Below are 24,404 nucleotides of genomic sequence, written 5' to 3' on the forward strand. Positions count from 1 at the left end.
TGCAATTTTTGTGTATTCCTTATTTCACGGGTTGTTAGTGTTTTTTTTTTAGTTTTTAGGTCCAAAGACGGTCATTTGAAGCATATGGATGATAAACCGAGGTTAGAAGCCAAGACAAAGGAGAAAAACCAAAGAAAAGGGCCTAGAAGACCCTGCACGGCCGTGCCATGTCTTGCATGTCCGTGCAGGAGGGTTCCAGCAGCTGAAGCTTTCTGCCAGTCCTTGCACGGCCGTGCAGGACTTCAGCACGTCCGTGCAATATCTCCAGCACGTCCGTGTAGAGGGCTGCACGTCCGTGCAGTCTGCCCAGCCCAAATCAGAACTAAAACTGATTTGTCTGTCTTGAGTTGCACGTCCATGCAGAGCAGGCTGCAAGTCCGTGCCAATCCTAGCACGTCCGTGCAGTCTTGCAGTCGAGCGCGACTCTTATTTTCTCCTTCCTTTTTTATTTGGGGGTCATATGAATACTCCCCTTTTTCTCATTTGAACGAGCATCCAAGTTTTGAGAGCTTTTCTCTTAGTTTGTAATCTTGGAAACAAAAATACTCTTAAATCATTAGTTAGAATTTAATTATTAGCTTGGAAATTTCAATTTAATCATTTTAGAAGACAAAGTTCCTCCATTGTTGTTCAAAGTTTAAGCTTCTAGTAATTATTTCTCACTCTTCTCTTCTATTTTCTCTACTTCAATTGCTTATTGTCTTCTTAATTCTTACATACTTAAGTTGTTAATTAGTTTAATTCTTAGTTTAAAACTTGTTCATGAGTTGCTTGAAATTCTTAATTGCTTTAATCTCCATAGATGGTGAGTAGTCTAATTTTCTAGGGTAGGGTAAAACCCTCAATATAGTCACTAATTACTTGTTGCGTGCATGTGTTAATTTGGTAATTATTGGGTATTAATTAGTTGAGCTTAAGTGGTTTAATTGCTTAGTTCTTGTATATTGCCATTGCTAGAACTATTATCCAAGCTTTCTCAACGAAGGATCGAGAGATGAACTTGAGTTAGCTCCCTTATGCTTAATTGACTAGTAATGCCATGAGAATAGGAATTTCCAGTCAAGGGAATGTTTATGTCATCGTGTTATGCTTTAACACTTTCTTTATGCTTTGTAACCACGAAAGTAGGTTGTATTCATGATTCAAGTAATAATCCCTCTAGCTTGAGAGAGTAGTTGGGGGCTTTAGATGACTTCCCCTATTTTATCCCCTTATTTTACCTTGATTGTGCATGTTAATTGTGCTTTGTGATGAAGTTGAGTGGTGTAACCCGAGTCCTAGAATCCTCTAAATATTGTTAATCTCCCCCTAGCGTTAGTTGATTTGAACTAGTACATGTTACGTAAAACCAAACCAATTTTGACTTCATTTAGCTTATTTAAACGGTAGTATCTCGGTGGTTGATTCAACGCCTCTCTTGGGTTCGACCCTTTCTTACCTTTGCTATTAGCTAGTGAGACCAAGATAGGACTTTATCTTTGGTAGGCTCGGCGACGGCCTATCAGCAACCTATTCTGTTTTTTTTTCTTCTCCCTTTTCTTTTCTTTTTATTTTCCTTATTCTTATTTTTGTTAATTAGTGTCTTAGGGGTATGATGCGACATTATTTTAAGGGCGGTCCTAGCTCCGCCCCTAAGTATGAATGATACTTCTTCTGGCCAATAGGCCAGGCCTAGTTTTCTCTTTCCCTTGCTTGTTCTTATTTGATATATGTTCACATTGAGAACAATGTGAAGTTTAGCTTGGGGGAGGGATTACTTTTCGCTTTGTAGGTATATAGTAATTCTTTTTCTTTGGGTTGTTTTTTAGTGTCTTTATACAACTATGCCTAGATGGTAATATGTCATACATGTGTGGTTTTTGCAAAACTTGTTTTTGAAAACCCATTCACTAATTGGCTTGGAATTGAACTTGTTTGTGGCTAGAATGGTCTCCTCGCATGACCAATATTGATAGCTTGAGTACCTATGTGAGACTTTTGAGCCATTGTTGACTGATACATTTTATTTATGTCATTCTCTTCAAGTGTGTTAGATTTTCCTTCATGTAATTTTGATTCTTGGATTCGCTTTGCGATTATTTGAGACTTTATTATGCGATGTGCCTTTTATTTTAACCCTTAGAGCCTTTTTGTAGGTTTATTTTATTAAGAATCAATGTATTGTTATTTATGCCCTATCGAGTTGTGTTTGAATATAAAAAAAGAAAGAAAAAAGAAGTTAGAAATAAAAGAGAAAAAATGGAAAGAACAAAAATTAGAAAAATATGCATGTTTATGCTCTAAGTTTCAAAGGAAAAAATATAAAAAAAAGTTGGAAAAAGAAAAAAAAAAAGAGAAAAATAGAAAAATGTTATAGCTAAATGAATTCGAGTTGGAAATCCATGAAGAAGAAATAAAGGTAATATTTGTCATGGAAATCTACGTTGTCCTGTGAAGAAAAGTGAGAATAAAGGCATGCTTGTATGTTGTGCGGAGGATATAAGGTTGGTTTGAACCCAACATTTGGCTATGTGGTGGGATTAGGATTTTTGTTAATTTTTAGCATCACATTCCCAAATGACATCGTCTAACCCCATATAACCAAGCCTGCCCTTATTTAGGATCTCATGACTTTCGTATTTGCATCGTCGCTTTACAAGTGGAGAAAATCTATTAGCAAATCTAAAGAGGACAATTGCATGAAGTCGACGTGCATAATTACAATTAGGATGAGTGATTTCTTATTCTAACCCTTGTAAACATATGAGTGGCTTGTTTGTTTTATTTTGCACAACTAAATTGAGGTGTTATTTATATATGATTGAGTAATTGGTTAGGGGAGATGCGTGGGAAGATTGATTGTCAATTATGAGTGCATGACGATTATTGTGGTTTTTAATCAATGACTTGCATTTCTTGTTTTTCACTTGGTTTTAATTTATTGGCACATATATTATTCTTGGTTGAGAGCCTATCTTACCCTTATCTTAGCTTCTTGTGTTCCATGTTTCAAATGATTGAGGACAAGCATTGGTCTAGCTTGGGGGAATTTGATAAGTCGATATTATACCATTATTTTTGGGTTATTTGGAATGTGTTTACCATAGAATTTCAACATATAGTTCCTGTTTCTGTACGTTTTATCCAAGTTTGACTCAATTTCTTCTATTCTTTTTATTTGGTTGTTATGTTATGATTTTAGGATGAAATAGAGCATTTGGAGTGATGATGAATATGCTTTTGAGATGGATTAGTGAACTTCATAAGATGATTTGCAAGTCATAAGAAGCAAGTCGTATGTTAGAGTGAAGATGATGACAGTACTACATGGACATGTACCTCTAACTACACGGTCATGTGATATTTTCCATGTACGACTGTGTGCTACATGGCCGTGTACCAAGAGCTACACGGTCGTGTGATGCCATCTCCTTATGAAATCTGCCTACACGGTCATGTATGTACCCCTTAGCTACACGACCGTGCATATACATGATGAAATCTGAGATCAAGTAGAGGCTAGCTACACGGTCGTGTACCCAGCAGCACATGGCCGTGTACGTGTGCGCAAAAGATAATTTTATTTTTATAATTTAATGTTTATTTTTAGGAAAGTATAAATAGTGGTTTTAACCCTATTTTGAAACATTTAATTTTCATAGCCTTTTCTATTCTACGTTGTTCTATTTGTGAGAGAACACATTGAACTCCATTGAAGCATTCATCTTTTAATTCAATTTCAAGTATTTCTCTTTCATCTTTAATCTCTTTAATTTTCTACTGTTATTATGTTTTCTTTAATTATTTGTCTTGTTATTTATAACATCATGTGTGAGTATTCTCATAATCTAGGGGTAGGTTCGTTGAACCCTTATATGGATTGATGTATTATTTGATTCCCAATTCAATTAATTTAGAATTCTTCTTCTTTTTTTTTTTTTTTTTTTTGAATGGATTTAGAATTCTTCTTTGTTTGGGTTGGTTTTATTATCAGTAATTAACTAGAAATAGTATTATTGAATGTGATTAGGTTTACAACGAAAGTTGATTCTTAATTGATTTTAGAACCCTAATAAGAGCCTTTATGCATGAAAATGGCTAATTGTTAGTTCTTAATAGGACTTATAGGATGTCATTCTTAATGTCTTTAATATGTATGATTCAATGAAAATAAGTATGATTGCATGTTAGGAAAGCTATTAGTTTATCGAAGTAAACTCTTAGTATTGTTGTAGGGAGTATCCGTTCTGTGGAATATTTATTGGTTTACTTGAGGGATAAGAATTGTTCTATTGCATTGATTCATATTAGTGGGGATACTTAGTCTTAGATGTCTTTAGTTCTTAATTTAATTCTGTACTATTTTCATTGATTAATAGTTAATATTTATTTTAGTATAGTTTTATCGACATTGATTGGTTACTTATTAATCATTGATTTTAGTCAGTTTAATTAGTTAGTCATTAATCTCTTGGGATTCGACCCTTACTTGCTCGGCTACATAGTAAAGTTAGTTTGGTTTTTTTTGTTAGGTACACGACACGCTTATCATATTCCGCAATCACTTTTCCAAGATTACTAGATTAGTCTTTCCAAAGGACATTCATCTTGCGAGGGTGTTAAGGAATAAATAGAGCATCAAATTATTCTTTCTGTTTCTATGTAAAATTGTAAATATCTTTAAAGACCTAGTCAATGTTGATAAGATTGCTTTCTTTATTTTTAGATTAGTTATTATAGCTTAATTAGTCCGTATCTCACTTTTTATGATATAGTCGACTACTTGTGTACTCCTAGGGTAATTCTTGTTTTCCTATTTAAAGATGCTTAAGTGAATAATCAAAGTATACCACTAGTAATTACTTTTTTGACAAGACCACTAGTAATTACTTATAAAGTATTATACAGAGTAATTTTTAAAAAATTTACTTGCACCCTTTATACTATGCTTTTTTCATTTACTCCAAAGTTTAATCATCAACAAGCGAGAGAACATGCATTTCCTTAACATTTAAATAATAAAAATAAAACAAAAAATATTTCATTACAACATTCTAATCTAACATAAATTTAATATTGAGGCTTCCTTCACTCTTTTTTGCTTTTTGTACAACATCACAGTAAACCAAATAATTAAAGATAAAATAACAACCATTAAAATTGAAAATATTGCTATTTGGAATGGTTTACTACTAGCTTTGTTGTCTGCCAACCACGGTGAATTCCCAACAAAATTTATAATCGTTAAAGGCATTAACGCAACCGAAATAGCAAATCCCAAGTACGATATCCGAAATCCTTCATCACGAAGAATTTCAGACCTAATTTTTTCTTGAAAATCTTCTGGAATTTCTTCTATTTGAAATTTTAAATGAGAGAAAATAATTTTGGCTTTTTGCTCGCCCATTTTAGAAGAAATTTGAGAATATAAAGATGAATTTTCTTTGAAAACAATTTTTTTAAATTTTTTTATAGCAAATGCTATAATGTCTGAAATTTCGGAAGAAAATTGAACAATTTTTTTGTAATCTCCTTTTGAAAAATAAACCGAAAGATTAATGATTTGTAAAACTTGAGACTTGTTAAAAATACCATATTCTTTAGAAAAATTAACATAAATAAACAACAAAACAACCCACCAAAACAAACATTCTTTTGAACGCTTAGCATGAGTAATTATACTAAGATCCTTTATAAGTTCATTTAAAGATTCAAAAATGAAAATCTTTACCGTTTCTAAATCTTGAACAAGAAAAATACCATATAAAGCTCCAGGGAGGTAATCCTTCAAAAACACTTTGTTGAATTCTTTCACCCCCGCTCCGCAAATGAAGTCGTGAACTAACTTCCATGATTTCTCCACGGGCGAACCTTGGCGGAAAAACTCTTCGGTCAAAATTTGTTGGGCTTGATTGGTTGATATATGATCAGACATTTTTAAAGAAGTAAGAAATTAAAGAAGAAGCAAGAAAGGATGATTGAGAAATAGATGATGAAGAAGCTTTAGAAATTGGCTTTTCTGTAGTTAAAATGAAATGGAATGGAACACTGTAAACATTACGAGTAGAGTATAAATAGCTAAGAAATTAAAAAGGAAAAAAAAATAACCAATAAAAGAATGGAGGTGTACGCATACAAGTATATGCATATTGCAGTACATCTATGCAAATTACAGCTGTCTTTTTTCTAATTTGAAAATTACAGTATGAAATTTAATATGTGGCAGTACTACTAGTATAGGATTTGCAGAGGGGTGTAATGTACGGAGTCCAGAGATAAAAAAATTTGGTGGAGTAAAGTGTAAACCCCTTTATTTTGGATGGATGTGGGGGAAAGTTTGTTTTTTTGGAGAAATTATTATTGTGTGTTTTATGTTTATATTTGTTGAGAGACTTTTTACTCCAATTCAATGTTTAGTGGGTAGGTAATGTTAAAATTTTGATATATGTTAAAAAAAATTAGATACTTGTCTATATACGGGGAATATTATAAGTTTTAAAAATTACTCGTATAAATTTATAACTCGATAATTGATTTGAAATAGGTTATAAAAAGCTGATACGAACACGAAAACAAATTTATAACTTCATAAGGTTAAGTTTGGATTAAGGCCAGGGTTTATCAATCTGTTTAATATGGGCAAGAACACAAAGTTAACACGACGTGACCTATTTGATAGCCCTAATTTGAAGGTCGGGTACTATTTAAATTTTATTCGGGTACATTTTGAGCTTTATTATATTCTTATTGAAGAAGTACCTTATTATAGTTTTTTTTGTTTTTTTCGTGCAATGAAAACTAGAATTCAAATTTGAGAAGAAAAAAAGTTAGCGAAAGACCCTTGTGATTCACCAACTCGTACAACAATTATCAACTTCTTGGGGATCCTTATGATATAATGAGACTAATATATTTTAATCATAAACATTAATCAAAATAAACTTGAGTTAATCTTACATTATTTTTTTATTTTTTTTTGGTGAAAGTTAATCACTTAATCTTACATTAATAAACTTGAGTCTTAAATTCAATTATTCAAAGTGGGTAAGTCAAGATACTCAGTACTAGGTAGTTTCTAATTTTTTTTACCACTTGTATTTATTTCAATGTAAGTTTGTGAAATGCATATATAGTCCTTACAATTGGCTCCCCTGGGGCAAAGGGGAAGCTGTTTTTAAAACGAGGCAATGTCCAAAGCTGAAGTAAAGATTAAATGCCTGGCAGAAGAAAAAACAGTTTGTGCTTTCCCGAATCAGACGCGGATTACAAGCAACTTGTACTAATTTAGTAACTTTCAAAACGAGCTGTAGTAATTTGTTCTCATGAGTAATTTATGGGTAAACTGGTAAAGCATTATGAGCTGATTTACGAGTTACGACTATAAGATAGTTTTAACTCAGTTGCTTTAAATTGTGGCGGTGGTGATAATTCGTATCATTCTATCATTTTCTGCTCATAGGTGGTTAATGGTGTAAATTGTAAAATATATATACTTCTTATATACACTACGGAGTATATTTAAAAAAAATAAAAAATAAAAAAACTAAGGTTGTGTCTAAGCTAGTAAGCTCTAAAAGCTCTATAATTAATTGAGATCTAATCTAGCACAAAGTCACAAACTATGTCACGTCACATTCGTCCACCTTTAATTATGTTGTACTAAGTACAATCTTTTTAGGATTAAAATAGCTCAATAAGCTATTTTCTTGCATCGATCCTATACTAGTTCCTTTTATTTAATTTTTCCGTCTGCTCATCACTATCACTTATTTTTTTTTTTTTTTTTTTTTTTTTTTAAGAAATCACTATCACTTACTTTAAAAAAATACTATGCAATATATTAAAATATATACTCGTATAGTCATATTGCCAACAGATCAACGGTAAGTAATCTATCTTTACGTGGGGAAAAAATACAATGAAAAAATACAAAGAATATTGATTCCTAAATTTAATTGTATCCTCTATCAAAAAATTATAAGCTATATGCAAATATCGTTAATTCGCTTAGATCTACTTATTCAAAAGTAATTGAGAAACGTAAGATGGAACGAATAATGTTTAGGTGATATTTTCTTGATCACGATCCGTGTAAAAGGTTCACGAGCAATTCAACATGATCAAGGGTTATTAACTTATTACAGAGTACAATATTACGTATGTTCATGCATAGATATTCCAATTTAATATTGATAAGAGGAACATGATTACGAGTTCGTTATATATGAAAAATCTTATTCAAAATAGGTATTATACATTAATTAACTTAATAATATTGATTAAAAGTCAGGGCATTACACGAATCCCCACTTGTGCGTGGACGTAATTCTAATACATCAAACCACGTAAATTCTTGTGTTGTTGGATCATCTTCTTTACTACTCGTATTTTGCTTTAATAGGATTAAGATTTACGTTTAGATTGTGTTAATCTAACCTCAATAAACTTGAGTCATATTTTCAAAGTGGGTTAGTCAAGATAGTTTTTTTTAATTTTATTTTATATATTTATTTCGATATGTAAGTTTGTCAAATGCATATATAGACATATAGTCCTGCACGAAATGCATACACATACTTTTTCTTTCATGGTCTATTGCAAGCCCGTCTCTTGGGCGGTTTTTTCTCACCCGCAAACAGGGCCCCCAAAAATTTGGGGCCCAAAAAATAAAAAAATTTACCGAATAACCCAAAAAGAAAACCCTTTCATTTCCTCCTTAATGGCTTCCGGGTTGAATGCTCACCATTACCAGCACAACAATTCAACAAACTCTACAATTTATCATGGTTTTAAATGATTCTAATCTCTTTTTACCCAAAATACAATTAATTCTCTTAATTATCACTCTCACCTTCCCGTTCCTTTTTTTTTTCAGTAAGCAACTATGTGGGTCAGAACCATCCAATTATTCCAATGTCTCAAATTTGTTATAATAGGGGCCTAAATTTTATTCTTAACACATGGCCTCTATATATCCCGAGACGGCCCTGGTCTATTGTCCCAACTCCCAAGACTACTCCCAGCCAAACACGCTTAACTATGGAGTATCTTAGCATATTAGCTCCCAAATTAGGGATGAGCCTATTGTGACGAAATGCACATCAAGGGCCAACAACTGTCCCAACAAACCAATACAAGTCCTTCCGGCGCATTTTGTCCTCACTCATGCGCACCCGAGAAAACTTCCCAAGAGGTCACCCATCCCAAGACTATTCCCACCCAAGCACGCTTAGTTGTGGAGTATCTTAGCATATGAACTCCATACAAGAATGATGTATCTTGTTGATATGAGTATTATATCAAATCCTTTTTAAAGCAATCATGAGTGGTATTACAACACTAACTGAGGTTGATCTCAACCATTAACAACTGGTGCAGCCAAGACCAATTGGGATCATTGTTCTACACTACTTCAACGCTTTGGGCCTTTAATGGGCCTGGGTAAACAACTGCTAGCCTCCTAATGACCTGATTGACCTTAATTAATTATTATAAAAGATTTACTAATAATCAATATTTAAGACAAATAAAAGACATTAGTCATAACTCAAAAGTGTATGTTCTTGCAATATTTTGTAGATATTTATAAACTGTTTTGTGCAGACAACTAATGAATCAAAAAGGATTCCATGTATTCTAATAAGGAATCAAAATGATAGAGTATAAAACATATTTTTGGGCCTCAACTATAAGCTTATGATCCGCGTTTGGTTGAAGCTTAGGAGTATGTTTTATACTCTATCACAAAAGGTTCTGTTCTTTGATTGATTAGTCGAAAAACACTATTAATTGAGCGTAAATAAATGACACATCGTCCACAGCGATATTTTCAAATATCTATTCGCCTCATTCTTTTTTAACAAAGGATTAAAAATTCATTGTTCAATTTGAAGAACAAATCCCTGATGAATGAATTGTGAACGAAACATATTAATTAAAAACTACAATTGAATCATTGAATGAATTGATAAATAAAACTTACAAAATTTCGAAAAAAGAAATTTGATTGTGGATGAAGAACGTACAATGAAAAACTTATTTTTAATTATATTTTAATTTCTGGAATCAATCATGAAATTAATAAATGAATTTCAGAAATAGAATAATTAATTTTTGAAATAAATAAAATGAATTTCAGAAAATAGAATAATTAATCTTTGACATAAATAATATGAATTTCAGAGATTTGAAAATAATTTGGCTTAAAAAATAAGTCAAAAATATTGATGACATGGATAATATCATTCAATGATATTGCGACACTTAGGTTAATGTATGGTAGTTGTATATCAGACGACCGCTATAAAAATCATCTTATTTAAGGTAGACTTGCATTAAGTTATTGTAAAACATGTTAAAGTTACCTTATTTACCATAAAAGTTATCATTTTTCTAACATAAATTTACTTTTAGAAAAACACTTATAATATATATTTTTTTTGGTGCTCCACTCGGTTCACCCTTAAGGCTGATTCGGATTCGGGATCAATTTTGGGTAGTTGGTTCCAGTCCCCTCCCGATTGTTGTTGTCACTTATAAAGTTATATTATATTAGATTAATAATATTTTTTTTGACAAGATAGATTAATAATATTAACTTTTATAAAATGAAATTATAAAATATACCTTAAAGTAAATTAATTCCGTCATAAATTTAAAATTATCCAGGGACTAAAGTTTAATATAAAAGCGCAAATAAAATTTGTATCCCACATATCACCTTTTATACACATACAAACAACAACAACAAAAACCTTATTGTTTCCCAGCTGTAAAAAAAAAAAAAAGAAAAAAAAAAGGATAGATGGTCTGATAATATTTCGTTATTACTACGTATAATTTTAATGAACTAGACCCCTCACCCTCACCCTCACCCTCACGGCCTCACCCTCATCCTCCAATTATCAATTATGCAACTATTTGGATCATCTCCTTTCTTTCATTCAACTTAATTATTATACCCTAAAAAGGGCAAATAAACTCTCATTTATCACCCTTTTTCTATACTTGTATTTTTCTTTTTTGGGTTTTTAAGTGCCACCCTGTTACAAGTTAGTTACACAAAATTAAATAAAATTAAACAAAAAGCTCCTTCTTTTTCCAAGCTGGCATATTATCCCCCCCAAAAAAAAAAAAAAAAAAAAAAAAAATAAAATCACTCACTTAATACAAACACAACAAATCCACTCTGTTTTTTCTTCTTCAATTCTTCATCTCACCTCTTTTTGCATTTCCTTTTCTTCCACTTCACCCAAAAAAAAAAATAAAAAAAATACCAAGAATCTCAAATTTCTCATATTTCAATAAACTTAGCTCAATTTTAATACAATTAAATTGATCAAAACATGTCAAATTCAGTGGGTTTAGAATTGGAAAGAAAGGCTTCACCGGGAAATGACATGGAGAGGGGATCACCCGTGGCGGCGACGGCATCCGGAGAAACAGAGCACGGTATTGGATCAATCCTCCGGCGATGGAAAAGAGAAGATTTAATTAGAAAAGGGTCATTAACTTTAAGAGCTTTGGCTTTGGTTTTTTCTTTACTTTCCTTTATTATTATGGCTAGTAACAATCACGGGGGTGGACAAGACTTTGGCAATTACGAAGAATTCAGGTATTAGTTTCGGAATTTATGACAAAATCACGCGTCAATTGGTGCTATTGTTGATGTATTTTATTTGTTGAATTGGACAATTGGAGTATTAAATTGGGATTTATTTTATTTGTTTTTGGTGATTGAAAATATAGGTATTTGCTGGCAATTGCAATATTATCGACACTATATACAGGATTACAATGCTTTAGACATGTAAATGAATTATCTAGAGGGAAGCAATTTGTTGATCCCAAAACTGCAGCTATGATTGATTTTGTTGGAGATCAGGTGGTTTTTTTTTTTTTTGGTATTATTATTTATTTATTCATTCTAATTTTTACATTATTCCAGAAAGTTTCTGAATTTCTGAATCTTTGATTTTTCGTTGTACTTTTAAAGTGTTCTGTTTCTTGGATGAGTGTAGAAAGGATAATCCTAGAAAATACTTTATCTTATTGTTTTCTGTTTATTCTTTGTTGTCTTTATTCCATAGTATATTGAGTAACACTTGGTGGTCAAGGGTATATTTGTCTAATAAAACGGGTGACAAATGGAATACGAGGGGGTAGTGTCAATTACTCATATAGTCGTATTCAGTAGCTTTAGGTACACTATGGTCTATAATAGAATTTACGCTTAAGCAACTTAAGAGTGCTTCCCTTGTATTTGATGTCATGGGTTAAATTGATTAAGCAAATTTTATAATGTCCATTTTGTTCAAAGTTACAATTGTTTAAAATGTATGTGGCACTGTGACAGCATTAGTTCATATAACTCCAATCATTTATTTTTTTAATTTGCAATTTTCACTATTTTTTATTAGATTAATCAACTTATTTGCTGATATGGAAGAGGGGATAGGTTAGCTTTCATACTTATATAATGCCATGTTGAACTAAACTTATATAATAGTCGCGAATATGAAAGCATATGTGATGCAAGCAACGATTATGTTGGTAGCTTTAAAAGTGGTAGACCGAGTCTTCTTTTGTTTGATTTCTTAATTTTGCAAACATGTTGAACTTTTGTTATGGGTTAAGGCCCTTTGGTGGATGAGAGTTGAAATTTTCATGCCTGTCTGCTTTAGTGTGACATGATCATCATCTGTTGTTTAATAGGTGCAATATACTATTACATCTTTTACTTGGTATTCTAGCTTTCAGAGCATGTAATGCTTTAAGTATTGGTTGTGATTAGTGACCCAATTTGACCTGCTAGTCGTCGTTCATGCACTTTATTGGTCAAGTCTACTTAGATTAGTTAATTAAGCTTTTCCTTGAAGTATTGCTTATTAATTTAATCAAGAAAAAGTCCATATAGATATTTATCAACAGAGAAATGTGTTGCCTGTTGATTCTGTGGTACTAAACTAAATCTGAAGCAAATGTTTATTTGCAGATATTGGCATATTTGTTACTGTCATCAGCCTCTTCGGCCATACCTATGACAAACAGAATGCGGGAAGGAGGTGATAACATTTTCACAGACTCATGTGCAGCAGCCATAAGCATGTCTCTCCTTGCTTTCATTTCATTGGCATGTTCATCCGTCATTGCTGGCTATAAGCTCTCTACTCAGTCATTTATATGAAAATTTCCTCTTATAAATATATTTATAATCTAAACATTCTTGAACTTGATTCTTTCATACAGTATAGTCTTTACATATTGTTTATATACATGATTAGAGTTGGCCTTAGGCTATCTGATTGGAACCCTTCAGGTCACATATTGCCTGCAACTTATTGTATGTAATTCTTCGTTTTCTTTTCTTTCTTTTTCTTAAATGTATATTTTAATGAATATTTGAGTATAGAAATTCACTCCTAATCTTTTCTCTGCTAACGGCTGTTATTGTGTTTAAAGTCGATATAGAAAACAACATTTCGATTTGTTGTTCTGGATACAGTTTGCCTTAATTCTCATTGTTTTGTCTGATTGGAAGTAACCAAACATGTTTCTTTAGTTTCCGATCCAAGGGTCAGAAAACCAAGGTTATTTTTAATATAATGATGAAACATATGACATTATAGCTCTATTTTCCCCCTTTTCTTAGCTTTTTTTCCTCTCTTGACTGAAATTTATCCTGTTCTGAAAATTAGAGTAAGGACTTTTCCTGCTGTTGATTCAGAAGAGTAAATGCTGAAGCTTTGATATTCAACTTGGTGGAAATATTACATGCCTAAATATTTTGATGGCCTGGGAAGCTTTAAAGCTTAAGGGCCTTTCAACAAATAAACAAATTACCTAACTATGATTATTCTGTGGAAGCTAAGACTTAGATAGAGTCTAAAAGGCTTGTAGTATAATTTTTTTACAACAAAGAAATACATGATTCTAAACCTAATTGTTAAACCCTATATTTCATTTGGGAAGTTCATTCCTGATTTTCAACGAAGAAGAGATTCTAAAAACATGTTGTCGATTGGCTCTTCCTTGGCTTCTGAATTATTTCCAAACCCTGAGAACCCAAAGCTGCCAGTGTTTTGCAGCATTTGTAAAGAGAAAGGTGTCTGGTGAGCTTCTGGTCTTGAGGCACTTGATATGTTGTTGTTAAGAGGCCTTAGGCCGATTATCTGGTTAGGTTGGCTGGCTATGGCTGATGGCCTGACAGGCATTGGGGCATTGTTATAGCTGGCACTACCACGAGCTGCTGGAACATCGTGGTTGTGCTTCCCCTCATAAGTTGTGATCACGGCCCTTGTGTCATGGGATGCCCTCTCTATGTGCTTTCTCACAGGGCAACCTGAGCTGGTGCATTTGTAATAGCTCCTGTAAAATCAATCAGATTCAAACATTAGAACTGCCTATATATGCATAATCAGATCGAACTTTGCTAAGAGGAAAACTTGCTCATGAATTGATCAACTCAAAACTATGTGCTCACCTAGGATTGGGGTTGCCCTTCACTACTTTCTGCCCGTATTTTCTCCATCTATAACCATCATCGAGAATATCAATCTCACTGGTTGTCTGAACAATTACTCTTGGTTCTTTAACTGTTCTGCTACCATACCCTGACATCACCTCCCCTTCATTCTCTCCTTTCCTGTGAAAAAAAGTATCAGAAACTGATCAGAACAAATTACACACTTCAATACAGCAGATAGACGAAAACAGGAACTAGAAATGAAAAATCTCTTACCATCTTTTGGATTCAGGTTCATGATCATCATCTCTAGCTGATTTACTCATTGCAGAAGTCTGATCAAACTCATCATCTTCATCCACAGACACCGAGGATGTCTCAGGTGTAAAGGCCGAATAATTATCAGTCTGTGCCTGAATAAGTGCTGCATTAGAACCCTCTGAAGCATCAAACCCACTGTTACTGTTATTCTGCACAGATGATCTTCTACCAGGCTGAGGCTTAGGATGGTTGTGACTCCCCTTGTAAACAATTTCAGTCACATAACCTTCAGGAGATCGTTCGACTTTCTTCTTTGTAGGACAAGTTGGGTGTGAGCATTTGTAATAACTCCGAGGATTTTCGCTCCCCTTCACTTGCTTCTGTCCATATTTCCTCCAACAATATCCATCTTCAGCTCTTTTCTGAGCTCTATTCATCTGAACTGGTGCAGCATTGTAACCCCTCTGAATATTAGCACCATCTGATTGTGTTGTGTTCATAATTTGATTATTATTATTAATATTAGTATTAAACTCGGGTTTCGAGTTAATCTGATCTTTGTTAATCATCTCATTTTGCTTCTTGGGTTCATCCAAATTCCACCCTTCCTGCACATGTTTAATGTCAGACAAAAATGTCAGAGCTTCATTAAATTTTAGATATTATTAGGTGAGAACATACAAATAGAAAATAATAATTAAAGTAATTATCTTTCCACAATTTCATTTTATTTATGTATATAACTAAATAGGCTTCTAGAAGTAGTGGCGGCTATATATCAAAATTAAATTAAATACATATAAATTTCTTGTCATTTTATGCATTGACTTAGAGTTTGCAATCCTATGCAAAGTCTTTTTGGTGGGCATTAAATTATATAATGTACGGTTCTCAATTAATTATATATCTATTCAACCAACTCATGCGGTGGATTTTTTCTAGGATTGAAATAATTGTGCATACTTGTATTATTTATTATATTAATTACAATATTAATTTGTATATTTATTAATATTTTTTATGGTTTTGGATGAGATTTAGAACACAACTAATTAATCATCAAACAAGAAGAAAAAAAAATAAGAAAAAAGGACTTACAATTGAATTGTTTGAAGCATGAAAAGTGAAATTATTGTTACTTCTTCCTTCATCTTTGTTAGCACCAAGTTGAGTCCAATTGAAACTCTCACCACCAAAGGCTCCTACAGTTGGCGATGGGAAACTCTGCACATATAAAATAACACACCTTAGTTAATAACCATAATATAAATAACCCCGACTGCCTGAGGCAGGATTGGGGAGCTGTATGAGGTTCAGATGTACGCAATCTTATAGATAACAGGGCGAGTCATTGAAAATAAAGTCAAAGAAAAGAGATGAGAAAAAAAAACTTACATTGAGCAGAGGCGAATCTAAGAAGATGGAAGGGCTGAAAGCATTAGGAGTGTTCAAAAACGAGGAAGACGAAGCAAGAGGAGTAGGGTCGGCGACAGTAAGAGAAGAAGGAGCCAAAGACTTAAACTTAGGAACTTCAATCAACTGATCAAATCCTGACCAATTACTACTACTACTATTACTATTATTATGATCATTATTAGTGAAATTAGTATTCTTCTCCTTGGAAATAATGTTGTAATCACTCTCCAACAAATGATCATCATTCGTCGTGTTGGCGAAGAAATCAGTGAAGGAGGAGGAGGAGTTCATGAGGTTAGTAAAGGAGAAGCTACTATTGTTGAAGGATAAAGAGGGTTCTAAGCTTGCAACCGAGGAAGACATTTGTAAATGAAAGATTTAAGTGTAATGGGAATGGAAGTTTGAAGAGGAGGATATATGGAGTAAATAAAGAGGGGATTGTTTGGAAATTTTTGTGAAGTGGGATTGTGGTGAAGATGGCTTGAAAATGAAGGTCTTTGAGGAGGTCTTTCTAAGAAGGTGAGGGAAGGAAAAGTTTGACCGTGGAAAAGGGTATTTTGGGAATTTTGAGGAGGAAAAAATAAATGATTATAATGAGAAGGGAAAAGAAAATATTTTTAGGGGAGAGTCAAAGCTTGTGTTCTTGACTTGACTTGGCCAACATTTTCTAAAAAAGTGGGTCCCATTTGTGGGGGTATAAGTTTGGAAATCAAACAAGAGGAGAGAAGAGGAGGAGAATGCCATTAGAGCGCCGGCACTTTGGAATGATATCTAGATTATGCCATGTGGCATGCAATGGCACGTCACTTGTAAAAGGTTGTTCCTTCATTTTTAGTGCAAATATTGTAAGAGCAATAGAAATGACAAGCAATAAATTAAAGATTGTTGATTTGCTTTGTTTAGGCATCTCGAATCATAGATGAAGATTATCTAGTCAGCAAATTTTAATTAATTAAGATTATTTGTTCTAAGCAAATAGATAAACTGTTTTATTAGTACATGGAAAAATACATGCGAGTACACTAATATAAAGATAGGTTAGCAATAGATAGATTGTTTTATTAGTTAGTGGAAAAATATATGTGCGTACAGTAATATAAAGATAGGTTGGATGGAGATGGAGACAAATGAATTTATCTATGGGATAACTAAGCAAGATCAATTAGACTTGTCATTTCATAAGATGATTCATTGGGCATCATTTTTACATTTCTTTACAAAGTAAATGGTAAAAAGTTTGGTCCATGATCTAGTCATCAGGTTCGATCCATTTGATTTAATAAATTGGAATGGAATGAATTGGGAACTAATATGATGGTCATATGGATTGGGAACCCCATACTTTACCATATTTGTTAGGTGTGATATTGGAATAGATTTATATCTAGTTAGGGTTTGTATCTAGGGTGGAATGGATTAAGAATCATAGGGGTGGAGGTGGGTATGAAATCATAGGGGTTATAATGGAGATAGAAATTGCAGGGGTTGGAATGGAGATAGATACCATTGAAGATCCATAGCAAAAAATGCTCAACCAAAACCCCTTAAGTTAAACTTAGATAAATTTTACCCAAATTCATTTGAAAAAGGAAAAACAATTTTTTTAAAAAATATTTATATTTTTAAGGTAAAATGAAAGACCATCTCCGCAGGTCAACGCTTGAGAGTAGAGGGGGAAGGTAAGGGAATTCCCCTATTCCCAAATATTTTATAGTTGGTGGGGCTCGAACTTGTTACCTCAAAGTCACAATATAAGTTCTCCACCAACTCTACAAAACTTTGCTTGGTAAGAAAAAAAATTGTGTCTTTCATATACGTCATGTGTTGTGTATGTACATACAAAGTGTATATGATTCTATATTGGTATATTTGTGTAAATTTACACAAATTGTCTTCCTCATGTTATGTAGTTAATAAAAATTAAATTTAATTAATTATTTATAATAAGATTTTTTAAGTTTGACATTGCTCCACCCTTGCCGATCCAAATTGGGACAATTAAATGTATGGCTTTTAATCAAGCCATTTTCTTAGTCTCAATTTAGCTTGTTTAACTATATTCCTGGTTTTAGGATAAGGTTTGATATTATTTCTTAGTTATCAAATAAAATTATAATAAAAGGCATACTACACATGCCATGGAAGATAGTATGATATATTTTAATGAAAATAGTAGATATAATACTTCCTCTATTATTTTTAATTAATCTTACATTTTGTTTTTTAAACTCAAAACGAAGATATATTATGTTAGCCTATAAGGCTATAAAGTTTCATTACAACAAAAGAGCAAGGGGATCTAAAATTACCAAAACTAATGAAAATATTGGTAATAATAGGTACTTGCTGAAACATACTAATACATCCGAAATAAAATAGCTAAAACAGAGGATATAATACAACCTAGAGATAGAGCAGAAACTAAGGAAGTAGTGAAGATCCAAAGTGTTGATAGAACATCCAAACCAGTGAGAAAATAGGAAGAACACTTCATCCTGAAGAGGAAGAAGCACCAAGATCAGCATCGTGGATGGGTTTAGCAAATGGAGGAACAACAAAATGATCCTTATGCCCAATACTCATCTTCATTCCGTATGCAGCCAAACTATGAGCCAGTACATTGTTTTCTCTTGGAACATGCCTAATCAGAATGTTGCCATTGCTACGAAGAAGGCCATTCACATAATTGATAACGGCTTAAAGTTCATGGTGAGGAACATAATCCACCGACTTGAAAAGCTTCTTCAAATATTCAGCATCTGTTTCAATTTCAATCTTCTTGATTTGGAAGTCAGCCGCAAGATATAATCCTTCCCTCATTGCAAGAAGTTCAGCAGCAAGAGGAGTCACTGCATTATATTTGCTAGAAAATCCAAAAAACTAAGTGCTATTAGGGCGTCTGATAACACCACCCCTAACAGCATTTTCAGAATACTTCCAAGCTCCGTCTGTATTCAGCTTCAAATAACCATCTCTAAGGGGAATCCAGTGAGAAGAAACCGAATTTTCTGCTTTAGACTTGCCTTTCCCCTGCAGCAAATGAGTGTTCATTTGATAGTCCACAAAAAACCTAGTGAAAGTATGCATAGAGTGGAACATTTTCTGCTCGAAAATCATTGTATTCCTATCCCTCCAGATATGCCAAAGACAAGAGCAAAATATCAATTTCCAATTTTTAGGTTGAGTTAAATTGAACTCAATCCACTTATCTCAATTCGAATTTTTAAATGTGTGAATTTTTTGGAATTGGAATTCTTTGGAAAATAAAGTTCCATAAGATCGAAGAGGAGAAGCAGTCCCTAAATAGGTGTAAGTGGGTTTCATCATATAAGCCACACCTACTACAGGAAGGAGAAATAAAGGGAATGAAAGAAGAAAGTTTGTTGGCAACAGGAAGAATTTTATGAGCACAATGCCATAGTAGCATATTATATTTATGTGGAGTTCGAATCTTCCAAATTTTCTTCCAAATACTACTCGAAAAGGGACCAAGATCATTATTGAGATTGATAGAAAGGGAACATTATAAATGGTAGGCTGATTTGATTAAGAAGTTGCCATCCTTGGAGGGAGTCCACCTTATAAAATCCTCTAAATTTGGATTGAAAGACAAGGGAATTTGTAAGATAAGCTTGACAATCCAATCAGGGAGAAGGTGTTTAATGCTATCCAAATACCAAGAGTTATTCCTAATTATATCACACACGAAAAAGTGGGTTTTGGAAGGAGGAAAATCTTGATCAAGAAGAAGATATAAGGGTTTCGGACCAACCCAATAATGAAACCAAAGAGAAGTGGATTTTTCATTTCCTATTCCAATGATTAAACCCGAAGCTAAAAGGTGTCTACCCTTTAGAATGTCTCTCCAAATAGGGGAATGATAGGATTTAGGATCACAATAAAAAAGAGCACTTTTATGAAGATATTTATCATTAAAAATCCTAACCCATAGCTTGGAATTATCAGTAAAGTCCAACCCAATTTTGCCATAAAAGCCAAGTTCCACTCCTTTAACCTTCTAATACCTAAGCCCCCAATGGCCATAGGTTTAGTAACAATGCTCCAGCTTGTACGAGGCATATATCTAGACCTATCCACCTTCCACAAAAACTTCCTACAATTTTTTTCCAAAGAATTTAGGATAGCAATCTGAACAAGAGTAGTTTGCATAGCATAGACTGGGTAGGAGTTCAAAACAGATTTTATGAGGGTGTTTCTTCCAGCTATATTAATGAGTTTGGCTTGCCATCCTTGAATTTTATCAAAAGATTTATGAAGGAGGTCATAATAATGGGAGATTTTGAGCTTATTATGACTAATTTTCACTCCAAGATATCTACCAAAATCAGAAGAAATTTTTATATTGAAAGAGAAAGAGATATTCTGCCTAACTTGAAAGGCCATAGAAGGAGGGAAGATTAAGGAGGATTTAGCAAGGTTAACATGTAAACCTGATAATTTCCCAAAATCATTCGTGACACTTATAAGAGAATGCAAATTAGTGGAAGAAGCATGACCAAAGAGAAACACATCATCGGCATAAAAGAGATGAGAGATAGAAATTTTTTTTTGAAACTTTTAAAGGTTTCCAAATGTGATGATTAACACTCTCTTCTATCATGATAAAAAGCCTTTCTAGACACAAGACAAATATGTACAAAGAAAGAGGATCTCCTAGCCTAATTCCCCGAGAGGGAGAAAAAGGAGAAATCACTTGACCGTTCCAAAGAATTGAGATGCTAGGAGTAGTAATACAGGACATGATGAGCTTAATAATACTATCAGGGAAGTCAAAACCACGAAGGGTGCTCTCAATAAAACTCCACTCAAGGCTATCATATGCTTTGGCAAGGTCTAATTTCAAGGACATGAAATTTTTTCCTTTCTTTGCTTTTTTGAAAAGGTGAGCAATTTCTTTTATAACAATGACATTGTCCTCAATACCACGACCTTTGATGATACTAGATTGCAAAGGGTTAATGATCAAAGGAAGGACAGGCCTAATTCTAGAAGAAATGATCTTTGTGACTAATTTGTAGATTGAGTTACAAAGACCAATAGGTCTAAAATCAGAGATAAAATCAGGTTGCGCTTTTTTTGGGATAAGGGAGATATAAGAATGGTTGATTTGAGATAGGATAAAACACGACTCAAAACATTGAACACAAAATTGATGTAAAATAGCACCAATATCATCCCAATAAAATTGATAAAATCGTGGTTGGATTCCATCGGGACCAGGACAATTCATAGGCTTCATACTCATAAGGCAATCTTTAACCTCATCCAAAGTAGGAATAGAAGCAAGAAGAGAAGCTTGAGGGGAGGATATTGTTTGAGAAGTGAAAAGGAAGGTTGAATAAAAGATATGTCAAGGGTGGAATTAAAAAGGGTTTTTAAATGATTTGTTGCTAAATCATTTAAAACCGATTCTTCCATGATCCAATTTCCTTCCTTATCCTTTAAACAAATTATTTTTCCTTTAGATTTTTTCACAGAAGCAATAATATGAAAATATTTGGTATTTAAATCCCAAATTTTCTCCAGTTAATTCCCGCCTTACATTTTGACTTGTATTCTAGCAAACATATTATAAATATGACCTTTAGTATTTTTATTTATCTATTACTTAAAATTATATATTTTTTTAATAAAAAAGTTCATATAGTAGAAATATACTTTTGAGATATCAACAATGTTTTTATATAGAAAATGGTTATCAAAGTCGTTGTAGTATAGTATATTGCATAAGTCATAATGCAATAATAATTGAAGAAGGAAGGATGAAAAAATGGGATTTTATTTGGAAAAATGAAAACTAATAATCTCACCTTTGCCATTTTCGCTCAAAACAATCCCACCTTTTCGAAATCTGGAAATAATCCCACCTTTAACCCTCATCTGTTCAAAACAAGCCTTTTACCGATTTGTGAAATTGGTAACCTGTTTCAAAAGGTGACTTGCCACATGTCACCGTCGAATTGGTTTTTTTTATTAATTTAAAAAACAAATAAAGAATTTTTTTTAAAAAAAAAAACCCTCTTTCCCCTTCTCTCCCCTGCCACAGCCCTTGTCCCTTCGTCGAACCAGCCACCGCCGGGCCTAACCACCATCTCTTACCGGAGAAAATTAAATCCACTTAAGTGTACTATGTGTTAGTCTCCATTAAAGTGGCAAGTAAGCTTTCTCAATCTTCCACATTTAAATGTCTTAATAAGGTTCGTTTTGGGTTAGAGGTGGGATGTGAGATTGTGAGGGTGGGAGTTCAAGTTGCGTGGTGTTTCATAGGATGCTGGGTGAAAGGGTTAGCGTTTTGCGTGGGTTGGATAGGATTTTCCGATTTGGTGGCCTGGGGTATGGTTGGGACTTGCGAGTACGTGGTGGAGGTTAGGCGAGTGAGATGGGGGTCGGATTTTTGGGTGGGAGTTCTGAGGATTTGGGGTTGGGTAGGGGGTTGCTGGACCAGACGGGGTTGGATGGGGGTTCTTCTAGCGAGTTTGGGTTAGGTGGTGGTGTATGTGGTGGTGTTAGTTATGGAGGGGGTGGTGATAATGGTGGAGCTTTCATTAAAGAGGTTAGAGAGGAAAGCTTAAAGGAAAAATAAAAAAATAATCGGTTAAACAGGTTATGGGTAAGAAGGCTTGATTTGAGCAGATGTGGGTCAAAGGTGGGATTGTTTCCAGATTTCGAAAAAGTGGGATTGATTTGAGCAGAAAACCCAAAGATGGGATTATTAGTTTCCATTTTTCCTTTTTATTTTGTATTTTGAATTGTTGTTGAGTATTTTATTATTGTTATTGTTATTGTTATTAGTAACAAAAGGATTCAGGTCGTCCGGTCTGGACTGGTGTTCACCCCTAATTCCAACCCCGATTATATATTATAGTGATTTCCCTAAGGATCTTATTTGGTAAAGAGCTTTTAACTTACTTTGTCCAATTAGATATTTGACCAATTTTAAAAAGTTAATTTGGATGTATGGTAAATAGCTTATTAAAAGAGGTTTTTTGGGCTCAAAAAGTTGTTTTAGAAAACGCTCATTACAAGAGCTTTTTAAAATTTGCTTATTAAACAATGAGCTTTTTGGCTGTTAAAAACACTAAAACAACTAACCTTTAACAACTATTTACCAAACACTTTTATAAAACCAGCTAGTAGAGCTATCTGTAATACCCCTCATGATTGCTTTAAAGGAGTTTGATATAATACTCATATCAACAAGATGCATCTTCCTTTTAGGGAGTTCATATGCTAAGAATACTCCATAGTTAATCGTGCTTGGCTGAGAGTAGTCTTGGGATGGGTGACCTCCTAGGAAGTTTTCTCGGGGTGCGCATGAGTGAGGACAAAATGCGCCGGAAGGATTTGTGTTGGTTTGTGGGGACAGTTGTTGGCCCTCAATGCGCATTTCATGACAATAGGCCCCTCCCTAATTTGTTTGGGGTCGAGGTGTTACATACTTACAAATGGTATCCGAGCAACCTTGCGACCGCGTGCTGACCATGGATAATTAATCCTGTGCCAGTCGTCTAGCGGGGGAGAATTCTAGCGCCATGTGGCCGTAGCCAGACTGGATGTAACACTTTGGCTACCCAGTTGCCATTAGGCATAATACTGGAGTCTTCAGGCTTCCAGGCGCAACGGGGGCGTTGTCGTTCTCAAGTGAGGGTATATGTAATGTAATACCCCTCATGATGGCTTTAAAGGAGTTTGATATACTACTCATATCAACAAGATGCATCTTCTTTTTAGGAAGCTCATATGCTAAGAATACTCCATAGTTAAGCGTGCTTGGCTGGGAGTAGTCTTGGGATGGGTGACCTCCTGGGAAGTTTTCTCGGGGTGCGCATGAGTGAGGACAAAATGCGCCGGAAGGACTTGTGTTGGTTTGTGGGGACAGTTGTTGGCCCTCGATGCGCATTTCATAACAATAGGCCCCTCCCTAATTTATTTGAGGCCGGGGTGTTACATATCAATTCGGGTAAACGGGTCGGGTTTGAGCCGGGTTAGTGTGAGTTGGATCATCTCAGGTCGGGTCAATACAGGTTAATGTCATAACATATGAAGGTCGGGTTCGGGTTAGGTCATGCTTGAGTCGGGTCACGTCGGGTCATACATCTTATCGAGTTTGGGTCGGGTTAAATTCGGGTCTTTACGGGTTTAAACGAGTTAGGGTCGTTCTCGGGTTCGAGTGGGGTTCGGTTCAAGTCAATTATTTACGGGTTATAATCAGGTCAGGTCATTCTCGAATTCAAGTCGGGTTCGGTTCAATTCAATAATTTGC

The 24,404-nt window shown here is 33.9% G+C and overlaps 2 protein-coding genes across 2 annotated transcripts; one reads left to right on the plus strand and one right to left on the minus strand.

Annotated features, from left to right (window-relative positions):
- Positions 1 to 10,573: 10,573 nt before the first annotated feature.
- Positions 10,574 to 13,419, plus strand: LOC110698106 (CASP-like protein 4B1). Its single transcript, XM_021875509.1, has 3 exons — positions 10,574 to 11,593; positions 11,728 to 11,863; positions 12,974 to 13,419. Exons 1-3 carry the CDS (start codon positions 11,325 to 11,327, stop codon positions 13,163 to 13,165), a joined length of 597 nt encoding a protein of 198 aa, XP_021731201.1. The 5' UTR covers positions 10,574 to 11,324; the 3' UTR covers positions 13,166 to 13,419.
- Positions 13,420 to 13,696: 277 nt separating this feature from the next.
- LOC110698105 (probable WRKY transcription factor 33) lies at positions 13,697 to 16,775 on the minus strand. Its single transcript, XM_021875508.1, has 5 exons — positions 16,100 to 16,775; positions 15,803 to 15,928; positions 14,720 to 15,312; positions 14,462 to 14,623; positions 13,697 to 14,346 (listed from the first exon to the last, which is right to left on the minus strand). Exons 1-5 carry the CDS (start codon positions 16,481 to 16,483, stop codon positions 13,965 to 13,967), a joined length of 1,647 nt encoding a protein of 548 aa, XP_021731200.1. The 5' UTR covers positions 16,484 to 16,775; the 3' UTR covers positions 13,697 to 13,964.
- Positions 16,776 to 24,404: the final 7,629 nt, after the last annotated feature.

The sequence above is a fragment of the Chenopodium quinoa genome, unplaced genomic scaffold, assembly GCF_001683475.1.
Source record: "Chenopodium quinoa cultivar QQ74 unplaced genomic scaffold, ASM168347v1, whole genome shotgun sequence".
In the NCBI taxonomy this organism is placed as follows: domain Eukaryota; kingdom Viridiplantae; phylum Streptophyta; class Magnoliopsida; order Caryophyllales; family Amaranthaceae; genus Chenopodium; species Chenopodium quinoa.